General features: G+C 44.1%; 1 protein-coding gene across 3 annotated transcripts; it reads right to left on the reverse strand.

Moving 5' to 3' along the window:
• Positions 1–1,190: 1,190 nt before the first annotated feature.
• On the reverse strand, positions 1,191–12,358 carry BCAS2 (BCAS2 pre-mRNA processing factor). Of its 3 annotated transcripts, none has more exons than XM_040998725.1 (7): positions 12,206–12,358; positions 12,033–12,125; positions 7,129–7,199; positions 6,428–6,589; positions 4,404–4,454; positions 3,436–3,516; positions 1,191–1,495 (listed from the first exon to the last, which is right to left on the reverse strand). In XM_040998725.1, the coding sequence occupies exons 1-7, from the start codon at positions 12,296–12,298 to the stop codon at positions 1,369–1,371; spliced, it is 678 nt and encodes a 225-aa protein (XP_040854659.1). In that variant the 5' UTR covers positions 12,299–12,358; the 3' UTR covers positions 1,191–1,368. The 3 variants fall into 3 exon arrangements, with proteins under 3 accessions (XP_040854659.1, XP_040854660.1, XP_040854658.1); XM_040998724.1 differs by lacking the exon at positions 1,191–1,495 and adding an exon at positions 2,464–2,611; XM_040998726.1 differs by lacking the exon at positions 4,404–4,454.
• Between the last annotated feature and the right edge of the window lie 876 nt (positions 12,359–13,234).

Genomic DNA, 13,234 nt, shown 5'->3' on the forward strand with positions numbered 1-13,234 from the left:
CCATAGTAAGATGGACACTGCTCCAGGAGCCTGGAACTCGGGCCAATCTCCCATATAATGGGTAGCAGGGATCAGACCACTACTGCTTCCCAAGGTGTGAACGGGAAGCTGGAATGGAGTGCAGCTGGGAATCAACTCAGGCAGTCCTCAGTGGAGGTGCAGGAATTGCAGGCATATCTTAACTACTGCACCAAACACTAACTCACTATTTTATAAAGGGTAGCTCAACAAAATATCCAGTGAACCAAATTATTACACCAGATAAGAACAGCTGATGGGCACGGGTTCCACTTGATAATGCTCCTCCATGACACATGCAAATTCCTGATAAGCATCCTGGCAGAAAGCAGACTCAAGTACTCATGTTCCTTCCACCCACATGGGAGACCTAGACTGGGTTCCAGTTCCTGGCTTCAGCCTGCCTGACTGGTTTTTGCGGGTATTGAGTGAACCAACCAGTGGATGGTAGCTCTCTCTCAGCCTTTCAAACAAACATCCAAAAAAAATCAGAGATGGTGTTCAGGCATACATACTGTTAAGAAACTTTATATAAACCACATCCTTCAAAAGCGTTATTGTAAGTCAAAAAAAATTCTAGACTCATTTTGTATTTTCAGTGTTAATCTTTTTTTTCTGGAGGTATAGTCATCTCAGCAATTTTAAGTCCTTTCATATATTAACACTAATATATTGCAAGTATATTTTCTGAATTGGCCCACAATCTTTTCAACTCTAACTCCTTGTAAATGAAGGAGCAAAGACACAAACTCTGGAGCTGCACTACTGGATTCCAAACCTAGCTGACAATAATGCTAACACTTTAGCAAATCATGAAGCTATTATTTGTTACATATTTGTAAATGGGAATGACACCTGCCCACTCAGGTTTGTGAGGCTTCCATGACTTTTCCCTTATGGAAATGTAGCTGCCTCACACAATCCTATTAGGCTTGCTGTAACATGATGATTTGTTGTATTGCTGGAGTCTTGTTTGATGATTAAGAATGCATTTAACTACCTGTTTTTACTAGACAAGAGCATAAATAAAGTTTTTTTATACATGGTGAAAGCTTTATGTAAAGGTCCTTCGATGTAAAATGTGGTGTAAGTGGCTCATATAATTATATGTAACAGTATTATTCTATAGACATACTTCTTTAAAGTCATAAAAAGTGTTGTAGCTATAAAAATACAACCATGTTGAAAGATCTTTATTTTGCTCAGAAATACAAACCACAGTTCATGCAGCTCACGGTTTCTGAAATTTTTAATCATCATGAATAGTTTCTGTGACAAGTAGTTGTTCTTGAAGCCTGACATTGTATGAAAGCCCAGCTTTTTCCCTTTCTACCCACCAAATCAGTCTTTTCAGAAGTCTTGCCGGATGTTTTCTTTGTTTGCCTCTCCATGTTGTTGCTTAATTTGATAGATTTCATTTTCTAGTTGCACAATAGTCCGTTCAATTTCATAATTCTTACTGACCAGGGATACCCAACTTAAAAAGAAGGGGAGGGAAAAAAGGAAAAATCACTCAATGTAAAATCTCTCTTGGAAAATTCCTACAATTTTTTCTTTTTAATTTGAAAGGCAGATAAAGAGCTAGAGTGAGAGAGAGAAGGACAGATACATGTAGAGCTACCGTCCACTGGTTTATTTCCCAAATAAGAAGTTGGGAACTCAATCCAGGCCTGCCAGTGGGTGGCAGGAACTGAGTCCTCACTGTTGTTCCCAGGCTCTGCCTTAACAGGAAGCTGGGGTCAAGAGCCAAAGCTGTGTCCTGAACTGACACCCCGATACAGCACAGCACTGAAAATCTCACTTTAAATGTATATACAAAGGCTGGCTATGTGGTATAGTCTTTAAGTGACTGCTTTCCATATCAGCATCCTGCATCAGAGCACAGGTTTGAGCCTTGGCAGCTTTGCTTCTCATCCAGCTTTCAACTAATGCACCTGAGACAGCAGCAGCAGGTGGCCAAAGTGTCTGGGCCCCTGCACCCATGTGGGAGATCCGGATAGAGTTCCTTGTTCCTGGCTTCAGCTTGGCACAGCCATAGCTGTTGCAGCCATCTGGGGAGTGAACCAGCAGATTTACTTGAAAACCAGAACAGAGTGGGGCAAAGGAGGTATCTTCTATCTGCTGGTTCACTGCTTAAATAACCATAATAGCCAGGGCTGGGTCAGCTTGAAGTCACGAGCCAGGAGCTGCATCCAAGTCTCCAATGTGGACGTGAGAGTTCAGCACTTGGGCCATCTTTCACCACCTAGCAGGAAACATTAGCAGAGAGCCAAACTGGAATGGAGCAACCAGGACTCAAACTGGTGACTACAGGGATGCTGGTGTTGCACATGGCAGCTCTGTCACAGTGCCAGCCCCATTCATAAAATAATATTTTTAAATGTATGTACAGTTTAACTCAGGGCCACACACCATTCCACTTTTAAGAACTGAGGCACAACCATGGGAAAGTATGTTTATTTATTTGAAAGGATTCACTCCCAAACTGTCACCACAGCCAGGTCTGGGCCAGGAGGCAGGAGCTCCATCCTGGTCTCCACATGGATGGCAGGGGCTCGTCTTCCTCTGCTTTCCCAGGTGCATCAGCAGGAAGCTGGATGGAAAGCAGAGCAGCCAGGACTTGAAGGGGCACTCCAATATGGGATGTTGGTGTCACAAATGGCAGGTTAACTTGCTGCACCACAATGCTGGCCCCTGTATTACTTCTTACAACTACATGTGAAATCTACAATGATCTCAAAACAAAATGTTTAATTTAAAAACAGGGATAAATCAGAAGCAGAATTAGTAAGAAGAGACTGGAGGAAGAGATAAATAAGAAAAAACAAGGCAAAGGAATAGAGAAACAAGGAGAATATTCTTGAACTGATAAAACCAATCTAGTACTGAGAAGTCCCCCCTTTCCATCCAGTAAGTCTTCAGGGGAATGAAAAGCAATACACACAAGTTTCTCTAATAGGCTGATGGCATGGTTATGTGGGCATGAAGTGAAGTGAGGAACAAGGAGATAAAGGGAAGAAGGGCAGGGAAATAATAAAGCAGAGAGAAAAATGACAAAAATTCATGATTATGTTTTGAAGTCTCTACAAATGCAAAAACAAAGGGGGGAGGGGCTAAGGCACAGAATTTCCCTTCCCGTAAAATTTTAAACATAAATATTTTTCTTCTTCAAAGGAGAATGCAGATAGAATTCTATTCTAACTCCTGGGCCCAAAGCATGGTGCTCTGAGACGAGGACCAGCCAGCGGTTCGATTCTGGTAGCTCTCAGTGCCCGCTGAGTTCACTTCTCGGGAGGAGAGAGAGAAGACAAGACTCAGGAAAACTGCATTTCTGACATCCATGCCATCTCACTGGACGCAAATAACAGAATCTTCATTTTAGAATGGGCTATTTTACAAGACGACGGAATTACTTACTTGGACTCCATTTCTCTTAATTTGGACCCAGCTGTGAGTTGCATGTTCTTTCGCTGCCAGTTTAAGTCCTGAATGTGTTTCCTGCAAAAAAATTATATATGCAACAAAACTACATTCTAACCAAACACTAAGGTCTACAGGAAAAATTATAGTACAAGAGAATATTTTTAGTTTTGAGAACATATGTTACAAATGTTAGTGACAAATACCAGTTTCCAACCACAAATTTCATAAAACACACAAAAAATATACATAAGCAAGTACATACAAAATGAAAATCAGAAATTCCTTCTCCTGAGTAAATGCTGTTGCATTTTCAGTAAGTGCTATGGTGTAAAAATGGCCCCACTGCGAGGTACTAAGAGGGTGGGAACTTAACCCAATTGTGTTTATAGCTGGGGACTTTGGGAGGTGATTGGGACTCCAGGTGTCAGGGGAGAACCCCACAACGAACAATGGTGGCTTTCCACAGACTGGAATACACACCCGGGCATCGCCTCTCACAATGCCATTCTCTGTACCACCTGTCACCTCTGCTAGCAACAAGGCCAAAACCAGATACACCCCCTTGGCCTTGGACATCTAGAGCTGTGAGCCAAAATCCATTTCTTTTCTTTGAACCTTATCCAGTCCAGTGCTGTGAACAGCAACAGAAAATGGACTAAGGGGGTGAGCAGCTGCCCTCCTCTTTCCTGAATGCTCTTTACATTAATATAAGCCAGGATATGCATGTTTCTCAGCAACTTTTCCCACCTCCATCTTCTATGTCTCAGACCTTCAAGCTGATAGCGATGGTCTTAGACCTGAAGCCCATTCTCCTCTGCTCATTCACACAAGGCAAACTCAGCACAAGATGCTGAAGAGACCAACTATTTACCTACAGGGGATTAGAATCTCATGAATTTCTTTTTCTTCTCATTATTCATTGAGGGTTCACCTAAACTTAAACAATATGGAAACCAACTTACCTTAACTTCTGAAGCTCTTTCTGTGCATGTTCAATCATATGAACTAGATTTCTACAGAAAGAAAAGGAAAATCAATCTAAGGTACATTGACACCTTATAACACCACTAGAAAGTAAACTACTGAGGCTGGCACTGTGGGCTAACCTGAGCCACTGACATCCCAAGAGTGCCAGTGCCAGTCCCAGCTGCTCCAGTTCTGCTCAAGCTCCTGGCTAATCTGCCTGGAAAGCAGCAGGTTACCTGAGGGCCTGGGTCCCTGCCATCCATGTGGGAGACCTGCACGGAGTTTCTGGCCCCTGGCTTTAGCCTGCCCAGCCCAGCCACCAGTCATTTGGGAGTAAGCAAAAGGATGCAAGAACCCCATTTCACCCTCTCTCTAGCTCTTTCAAATAAAACATATCTTTTAAAAAAAAAAGATACCCTATATAGTTCGCAGAAAGTCAAGCTTTCCTACTAAAAATGTTCAGTATTAATTAGCTAATTTCCACAGAAATTCTTTGAGTTAGGTATGATTTATTATAAAACTTACACATGATACAGGTTAAAAGAGATTTCATAATGTGACTAAAGTAACACAGGTGTTACAGTTGGATTGTTTCAGGTTTTTCACTCTTGTGCCTGCCTGTTTATTGATGCTGAGTTATCATTTCTTAAACTCACCATTTATACCTAATGAGTATTTAAAATTTTTTTCTTTATTTCCTTCTTTTTTCCAACTTTCATTTGAAAGGTAGAGCTGAAGAGACACACAGAGTAGAGTGATCTTCCATCCACTGATTCATCCCCCAAATGACTGCACAACAGCCAGGTCTGGGCCAAGCTGAAGCCAGGAGACCTAGCCTGCTCTTCCACATGGGTGGCAGGAGCCCTAGGATTTGGGCCATCTTCTACTGCATTCCCAGGCGCATTAGCAGAATGTCGGGATAGGAAGCAGAGTAGCTGGGATCAGAATTGACATTCTAGTTTGACATGCTAGCATTCCATGTGGCAGCTTAATCTGATGCAGCCCAACACCAGCCTTGAACCCTCTTCGTAATATCCCTACTTGGGGCTGCTATAGTTACTGACCACAGAACTCAAAGGAGCTCGGCCCCTATATTGCCAAAAATAGGTCTACTGTGTTACTTCTTCTCATGTAAATAAAGCTTCTTTAGGACAAAACAGTCACATTTCCCCACTTGGTGGAATACATGCAGCTTTCTGATTATCTGTATCTTGAAGCTCTTCATCACCCTGATCCCATATCTCCTTCCTTACCTTTCAATATACTTATATTCACAAAGGAAACCTAGTTGTTTGTAACTTAGCTTTTCAATCTGTAGATTTGGTCCACTGCATTGTTAGCTAGTTATTTTCATATCAGAACTTTGTTTTCTTGAATATAAAGAAAATAACAAGAACGAGTGGGATTTTAGGAGACTTATGTGTGTGTATTAGAGGCTAATTCAGTGTCCAGAAGGCCTTTACAGACCAGAGTCCATGAGCAGTGACGATGCACTGCACTACATCTCTATTCAAGACTCCATTCTACCAAATGCCGATTTGTAAATCAGACCTCACATTCATTTTCTTATCTATCACCACACAATAAACACGTTAGGTCTACATGTCACCTTAGTACTCATACATGATCCAAGTTAAAGTCTAGTTAGATTATTTTTATACTACTTACCTTCGTACTTGCTGTCCCTTTTTAAATAACACTAAAGCTTTGGATCTGATGGGTTTTTTAATAAAAGGCGGCAGATGTTTGGCATAGTGGTAAACACCCTCTTGGAACAACCAGATCCTGTGAGAGTGTGCCTGGGTTTGAATCCTGGCTTCTCATAAATGCCTACTGTAGGAGGCAGCAGGTGATGGCTCAACCACTTGGGTCCCAGCCATCCATGTGGGAGACCTGGACTGGGTTCCTGGCTTGGGGCTTCAGCCTTGCCCAGCACCAGATGTTGTGGCCATTTGGAGAATTAACTTAGCAGATGGGAGCTCCCCCGGGAAAAATGGAAAATAGCAAGCAAGGTTCTCACTCATTATACACTTTCCAGGCATTACATCCATGCTGTGACATTAGTTCCAGGTTCTCAATCCGAACTGCTTGGTGCTCTAACTGGGCCATAGAATTGTTTACACAGTCTTGCCACGCAGTAATGTCATTTTTCTGACCCGAGGATGGGGCTGGAAGCTCATATCTGAAATTAAATAACACAGTAACACAAAGCCACAAATCCTACCAAGCCTTTATCCCTCCTCCCAACAAAATGTGCCACAGGTGTAGGCACACTATGAAAACTCTAAGAGGCTGAAGTTAACATACAAACCCGATAATAAGAATCCAATTTACCTTAAGAAACAAGCAACTTATAACAAAAAACTGCTTTACTTCATTGCAAGCTAGTTAGATAAACTAAAAAATATTCATTAAAAGAGTTGTTATATTAGCTATTGGGTTTTATTACTGAAGAATACTTAATATTAAGATATCACTAACATATTAGAAAGGGAAAAGTAGGATACAAAAAACTTTGCTACCATTTGTGTAAAACACCTATGCCTCCAATTGCAGGAAAAAATGAGCCTAGAATAATTCTTTGTATGCAAACCCTTCTCCAGTCTCTCTTCAAACCACCCAGTCCTGCACACTGCCAGCACATGGCCAGCAAATACTCTTCACTACATTAACAATGGAATATTACAAACAAACCTTTCACTTCCATTTCAAAACTCTTACCGTTTCATACTGAGCAGTTCAATGGGTTGTCGAGCAGCCAGCCTTTCAAATTCATTTCTCATTATGTCAGTCTAATGTAAAAATCAGAGAATTAGTTTCAAGAGCCTACTGATAAACTGAGTGATCATCAAAGAGTGGGATGAAGGCCATTCTGTGTTCCTACTTTATACTGCCTACTACAATGGATCATCTTCCACCCCTCAATTCTCTCGGGTGACCATTCTTGGGCCAGAAAGACATAAGTAACAAAGCCCCCACAGCAAAGGAGTCCCCCTAACTCAATGGTTCTCAACCCCAGCAGCACCCCATAAGCAGCTGAGAGTTTTCAAATTGACAATAAAGCAAACCAACGTTTTCTGCGTTCCTCCCACTGAACTGGCTGGAGCAGAGACCAGACATAAGAATAAGACAAGTCAGACAGACACAGATTTCTCACCTACTGGTTCACTGCCTATAACAGCTACGTCAGGCTGAAATTGGGGTGGTAGTGTCATCACCTACTGTCTCTCAGGAAGTTCAAGTCATGAGAAGAGCTAGGACTGGGACCAGGCACTCTGATTACAGACCACATGTCTAACTCCAGGAATCCTGTTTTTAAAAAGTTTATTTCAAAGGCACAGTTACAGAAAGGGAAAACCTGAGAAAGGGAGGAGGATGAAGAAATAGAGAGGAAGGGAGGGAGGGAGGGAGGGAGGAAAGAAAAAGATTTTTCTATCCAATGGTTCACTTCTCAGATGGTCACAAAAGCCATGGCTGGGCCAGGCTGAAGCCAGGAGCCTGAAATTCCCCCTGGGTCTCCACAAGGATTAAGAGCCCAATCGCTTAGGCCATTTTCTGCCGCTTTCTCAGGTGTATAAGCAGGGAGCTGCAATGGAAGTGAAGCAGCTGGGTCTCAAACTGGTGCCCATATGGGATGCTGATGCCACTTAACTCGCTATGTCACAACACCAACTCGTCCTAAGATTTTTTAATCCATCCGCTGATGTCAAGTGAAGCAAATGTTGAGAACCATGGATCTCAGCATTGATAATGGGGAGAAAGAGGACTCAAACACAAAAGAATTTAATTTAGGGGTAGGAGCCTAAACTTAAAACTTTTTGGTCCTGGCTGCTATTTTCATACTTAGTTCATTTCAACTAGGGGAGGGGAAAAAGGAACTGCTAATATGCCCTGAGGCCTAACACTGTGGTCAAATAGCCTACCTAATTCTAATCTGTTTTTATTTTCCTTTTTTCCTTTCTCTTCCCTCACTCCCTCTGGCCTTTATTTATTTATTTATATTTACATGATTTACAGAGAAAACGAGACAGAGGAAGATCTTCCACCTACTGCTTCACTCCCCAAGTGGACACAATAGCCGGACCTGAGCTGATCCCAAGCCAGGATCCAGGAGCTTCCTCTGGATCTCCCATGATGGTGCAGGGTCCCAAGGCTTTGGGCTGTCCTTGACTGCTTTCCCAGGCCACAAGAAGAGAGCTGGATGGGAAGTGGAGCTGCAAGGATATGAACTGGCACCCATATGGGACCCCAGCATACACAAAGTGTGGATTTAGCCAAGTGAGTCCTGTACCTAATGTCTGCTCTGCACATTTCCCTGTCTAGAAGACAAAACTGTTTATGTAAAATATTAACCACAGTATTTTGGTTATCTCAAGTAATTCCAGTTTTGTGAGGGCTTAAAGCATCAAACCCTTACATTAAAGGGTAAGAAAAAAATGGCCTTCCAGAACCTCATTAAACTGCTTTAAAAGTTTTACATGAAACATTTTCTGCTGGAAAAGTATGTTTCTTTGTGGGGGAGGGATTACTGTTAGATTACACACAACTCACGTGGGCACTGATTTTAGTCCCAGCTGCTCCACTTTCACTCTAGCTCCCTGCTCAAGGCCCCAAATAACCGGTGGAAGCATTTAAGCCCCTGCCACCCACAAGGAAGACGCAGATGAACTTCTGGCTAATGTGGCCATCTAGGGACTAAACTGACGCCTTTCCCTCTACTAAAAGATGGATGAAAGATGTCTTTCCCTTGAACTCTCCTTTGGTGGGAGGCAACTACAAAAACACTTTGTAAGCGACCTTGAGCAGGGTAGCATAGAAACCCTTGCCTAACTCACACGGCAGGAGAGCAGAAGATCTAGAATCATCAACCACAGGCCTGCTGGCTATACAATCAGCACTCATTAAGCACAGCTGCTCTGGAAGCGCTTCATAATTCAGTGATTGACATCTGCGTAGTAAGCATTGTCATAGGCAACGAGGAAGGCAGCGAGTCCCCAATTTTATGATTATCAACAACTGGCTATTTTCTGAATTATTTATTGTTGGAGTATAGAATGTAAGCTCCATGACAGTACTGGCCTTGCACATGATGCTTGGCACAGACCTCCACAAACAGTTGTGAGGTGAATTAATGGAAGAGTAATCTCAAAGACTGAAGAATGGATAAGGTCTTGGTCCACTAGCTAGCTTCTCTTAACTGCATTTTTCCTATCTGTGGGGATAACACACATACAGTCACACACAGCGGATATTTTGTGGATTAAGTGAGCTGGTGAAACCAGTACACACTGTTAGCAGCTGTTAATAAGAAATAATTGGGGTAGACATTGTGGAACAGCAAATTAATCCACCAGTTGTGATGCCAGTATTCAATGTAAGTGTTGGATGGAATACCAGCTTCTCCACTTCCAGTCTAGCTTCTGGCTAACAGGCCTGGAAAAGCAGCAGAAGATACCCCAAGTTCTTGGGCCTCTGCATGCCCGCGGGAGACTTGGATGGCGTTCCAGGCTCCTGGTTTCAGCCTGGCCCAGTCTGAGCTGTTGCACCCATTTGGGGAATGAACCAGTAGACGGAAGAACGATCTCTTCTGTTTTCAATTTTCCCCTCTCTCTCTGCAACTCTGCCTTTCAAATAAATAAATGAAATTTTATCAAAAATAATAATCTGTGTCCTATATATAAAGGCTGGATGCATGAAAATTTTTAAAATCTGTGATTGAAGGCCATCATGATACCTTCAGAAAACAGTTCAACAAGAAGGCATTAACATATTTCACTCTTAATGGAGCCAGCAGAGTAGCAACATTTAGAAAAAGCATGGGAAAACAGCATTTCACAAGGCCATCTCTCCCTTTCTTAAAACATAACCATCCATCTTGATGGCAATGTTGTGGTGAGGCAGATTAAACCAGATCAGCACCCCCAAGCACCAGCTGGAGTCCTGGCTGCTCAGCTTCTTCCGTCCAGCTCCCAGCTAATGTGCCCAGAAAGGAGAGGAAGACGGCCCAACTGCTTGGGTTCCTGCACCCAGGTGAAAGGCGCAGAAGCAGCCCCTGGCTCCTGGTTTCCACTTAGCCCAGCTCCATGTTATTGTGATCATTTGGAGAGTGAATCAGCAGATAGAAGACTTCTCTAACTGCCTTACCAAAAATAAAAACTGCCACAAACAAACCTACTGCGCTGACACCTACATAAAAGGACACATGTGGGGACCCAGCTCGATGGCCTAGAGGCTAAATTCCTCACCCTGCACACTCCAGGATCCCATATGGGCACTGGTTCTAATCCTGGCGGCCCTGCTTCGATTCAGCTCTCTGCTTGTGGCCTGGGAAAGCAGTTGAGGATGGCCCAATACCTTGGGACCCTACACCTGGGTGGGAGACCTGGAGGTCTCACTTTCTAATAAAAAATAAATCTTTAAAAAAAAGGGACATGTGGCAATTACAACTATTTCCAATGCACAGTATCAGATAAACAATGGAGTTGCTGACTCACGTATTTAATATACTGCACTCGTTGTACACTCTCACTTCTAAGGGGGAAGAATGCTGTTAAGCCCGCTGCAGCCCCATCTCATTCACTCATTTATTGTGTCTTGATGACCTCAAATGGCCAGTTAAGTCTGAGTACACTCTAATGTTGAGAAATGCTAAAAATGACCACAGATGCATTTCTAAGAATATGTCCCACCTCTTAACACAGGAATTTACTGTCTTCAATTAACATGATCCTTCCAAACTAAGCAATTGTGCATAATGCTGAAACCAACCAACGAAATACGTGTATATACTGAAATGCCTGACAAAATTCAACAAGGCAGGAACCTTAATGGGCAGTGGCCTAGCGGCTAAGACATGTCTTGGGATGCCAGCACACCCAGTTCTCAGGAGTGCCTGATCTGGAATCTGGGCTCCACTCCAGCTCCATCTGCCTGCTGACAGGAGCTCAGTGCACCTCTGGGCTAAACACAAAGGCTACAGGGACTTAATGGTCGCACATGGCGCGAGGCACCTGCATCCTCATCACAGAACCTGTGTTGGGTTTCTAGGACGGCCTGCGTCCAGCTAGTGCAGACCCCCAGAAACGCGGGTTCCTGCCACCTGGTGGGAGAGCCATACTGAGCTCCTGTGAGCACCCGGACACAGAACCAGAGGTTAGCACCTCTCCTCCTATATCTCAAATATTTAATTTAAAAAGAGGAATAAGGAATAAGGAAGCCAAACGCTATATATTTGGAGCTTGTCCATTCCGTCATTCACAAATTGTCTAAAAGCTACATTTGCATAAAAAGGCCGCCCTCCAGTGGTCCTAAGGAGCATACATTTCATAGAGACATTAAAAAACACCAGATCGTGCTTACGGTAAGAGAGGAAAAGGTTCGAGAATTTATGCACGGGCACTATCTTAAAAAAAAAGAAAAAGGTTCTAATTTCTACATAAAGTAAGAGCTCGAGAAACCCCAGAAAATCCTTCTACGCATATCCAAAGGGCCCGGGAGAAGGCTTATCTAAGCTGTTTTGAGGAGACGGATAGGCAACAGTCAACGCTAGGACTGCAGATTTCACGTCTACGTAGCTACCGCATCCAAGTCGAGGCTGGCACGCGGGTTCGAGCCACCACACTTACTTCAAAGGCAGAATAGTCCGGCGCCGTGAGGTAGCTCAGGTAGTTTTTGGTGGGTCGGTATCTGCGGGTTTCCTCCTCCACCAGGGCTGCAGCCTAGCAAGGAGAAGACGGACGTTGATGGGAACGTGCGCCTGCCGGCCCGGCCAGCGAGCGCGCCCGGCCACCCCACTTACCGCTTCCCGCACACCGGGCGCCTCATAGCCTTGGTCAAAATACGGCAGCGCATCCACCACCACCTCCCCGGCTACCAGACCGGTGCCCGCCATGCCGGGGCGCTCAACTTGGCCTACGCTTTCTATCTGCGCAGGTTCCAATGACGTCTGCGCGCACTGCAGACGTTACACGCGTTTACGTTAGCAAATTCCGGCGCATGCTCAGTTCGCTCGCCCGCCTGCCACTTACGGCTATGCTTGTGTGGGCGGAAGTGGCGTCAAGTCCCGCCTTCTCAGTCAGCAGACGAACGTTACTGCCCGTCATCGGTTTTCTGCCCGCGAAGTGGTCGTATTGTGGTGGAGAGAGTTGGGGATTTTTAGTTTCCTCTACGATACTGCTAGCTGGAGAAGTCGACTCCTTGAAAACATTTGGTGGGGACCAGCTTCAGACTTGGTGCATTCCCGCCTCGACTTGCTGCTCTTGCACCTTCTTCCCTTAAACCTCTTTGTGCCAGGCCCCACTCCTGCCTGCGCACCTTCTAACCTCAGCTCTCAGCACCCCGACAATCTTTGCTTTGGGTGAGGACCGTTCATTCACTAACTCTGGAAGTGGCATCAGTCCCCAACTAAAACTGCCAAGTTTTAGGTCTGTGAGCCTAATACTGCCCAGAATAAGAGTTAATAGTATACCACGCCCATCTTTAATTTTGTTGTTAGGATGTATGCAAAACCCACAAAGCTTTTTTCTGCCTTTAGGTCTTAGACCAGTTTTCCTCACGGCCACTCTGGCTGCGTCAGGTGCAACTTCTCCACTGACTGCCAGGCCAGGCCACTCCGCGGTTAACTGGCTAGGACTGCATACTCAGCCTGCGTGCAGGCTAACCTCGGGCCTTGTCTGCCCACAGCCATTTCAAATACCGCCCCCGATGAAGCGGGTGCATAACACCAATTCAGATTATCTTTCTAACTTCCTGTTAGGCAGATGTGCTAGCCATCGATTGAGGTAAAAGACCTTTACTTTTTAAGCAATTTTCTTTAAAATTCATCAAG

The sequence above is a fragment of the Ochotona curzoniae genome, unplaced genomic scaffold (assembly GCF_017591425.1).
Source record: "Ochotona curzoniae isolate NIBS_2020 unplaced genomic scaffold, NIBS_Ocur_1.0 scaffold_1037, whole genome shotgun sequence".
In the NCBI taxonomy this organism is placed as follows: domain Eukaryota; kingdom Metazoa; phylum Chordata; class Mammalia; order Lagomorpha; family Ochotonidae; genus Ochotona; species Ochotona curzoniae.

Excerpts from the sequence above, each read along its gene's own strand:
- BCAS2 (XM_040998724.1), bottom strand. The coding sequence starts at position 12,298 with ATGGCGGGCACCGGTCTGGTAGCCGGGGAGGTGGTGGTGGATGCGCTG. Across the intron at positions 7,200-12,032 it reads CGGACTATTCTGCCTTTGAA|ACTGACATAATGAGAAATGA; the intron begins GTAAGTGTGGTG and ends TTTTTACATTAG. Across the intron at positions 4,455-6,427 it reads GCCTGGAAAGTGTATAATGA|AAATCTAGTTCATATGATTG; the intron begins GTGAGAACCTTG and ends TTCTTTCTGTAG.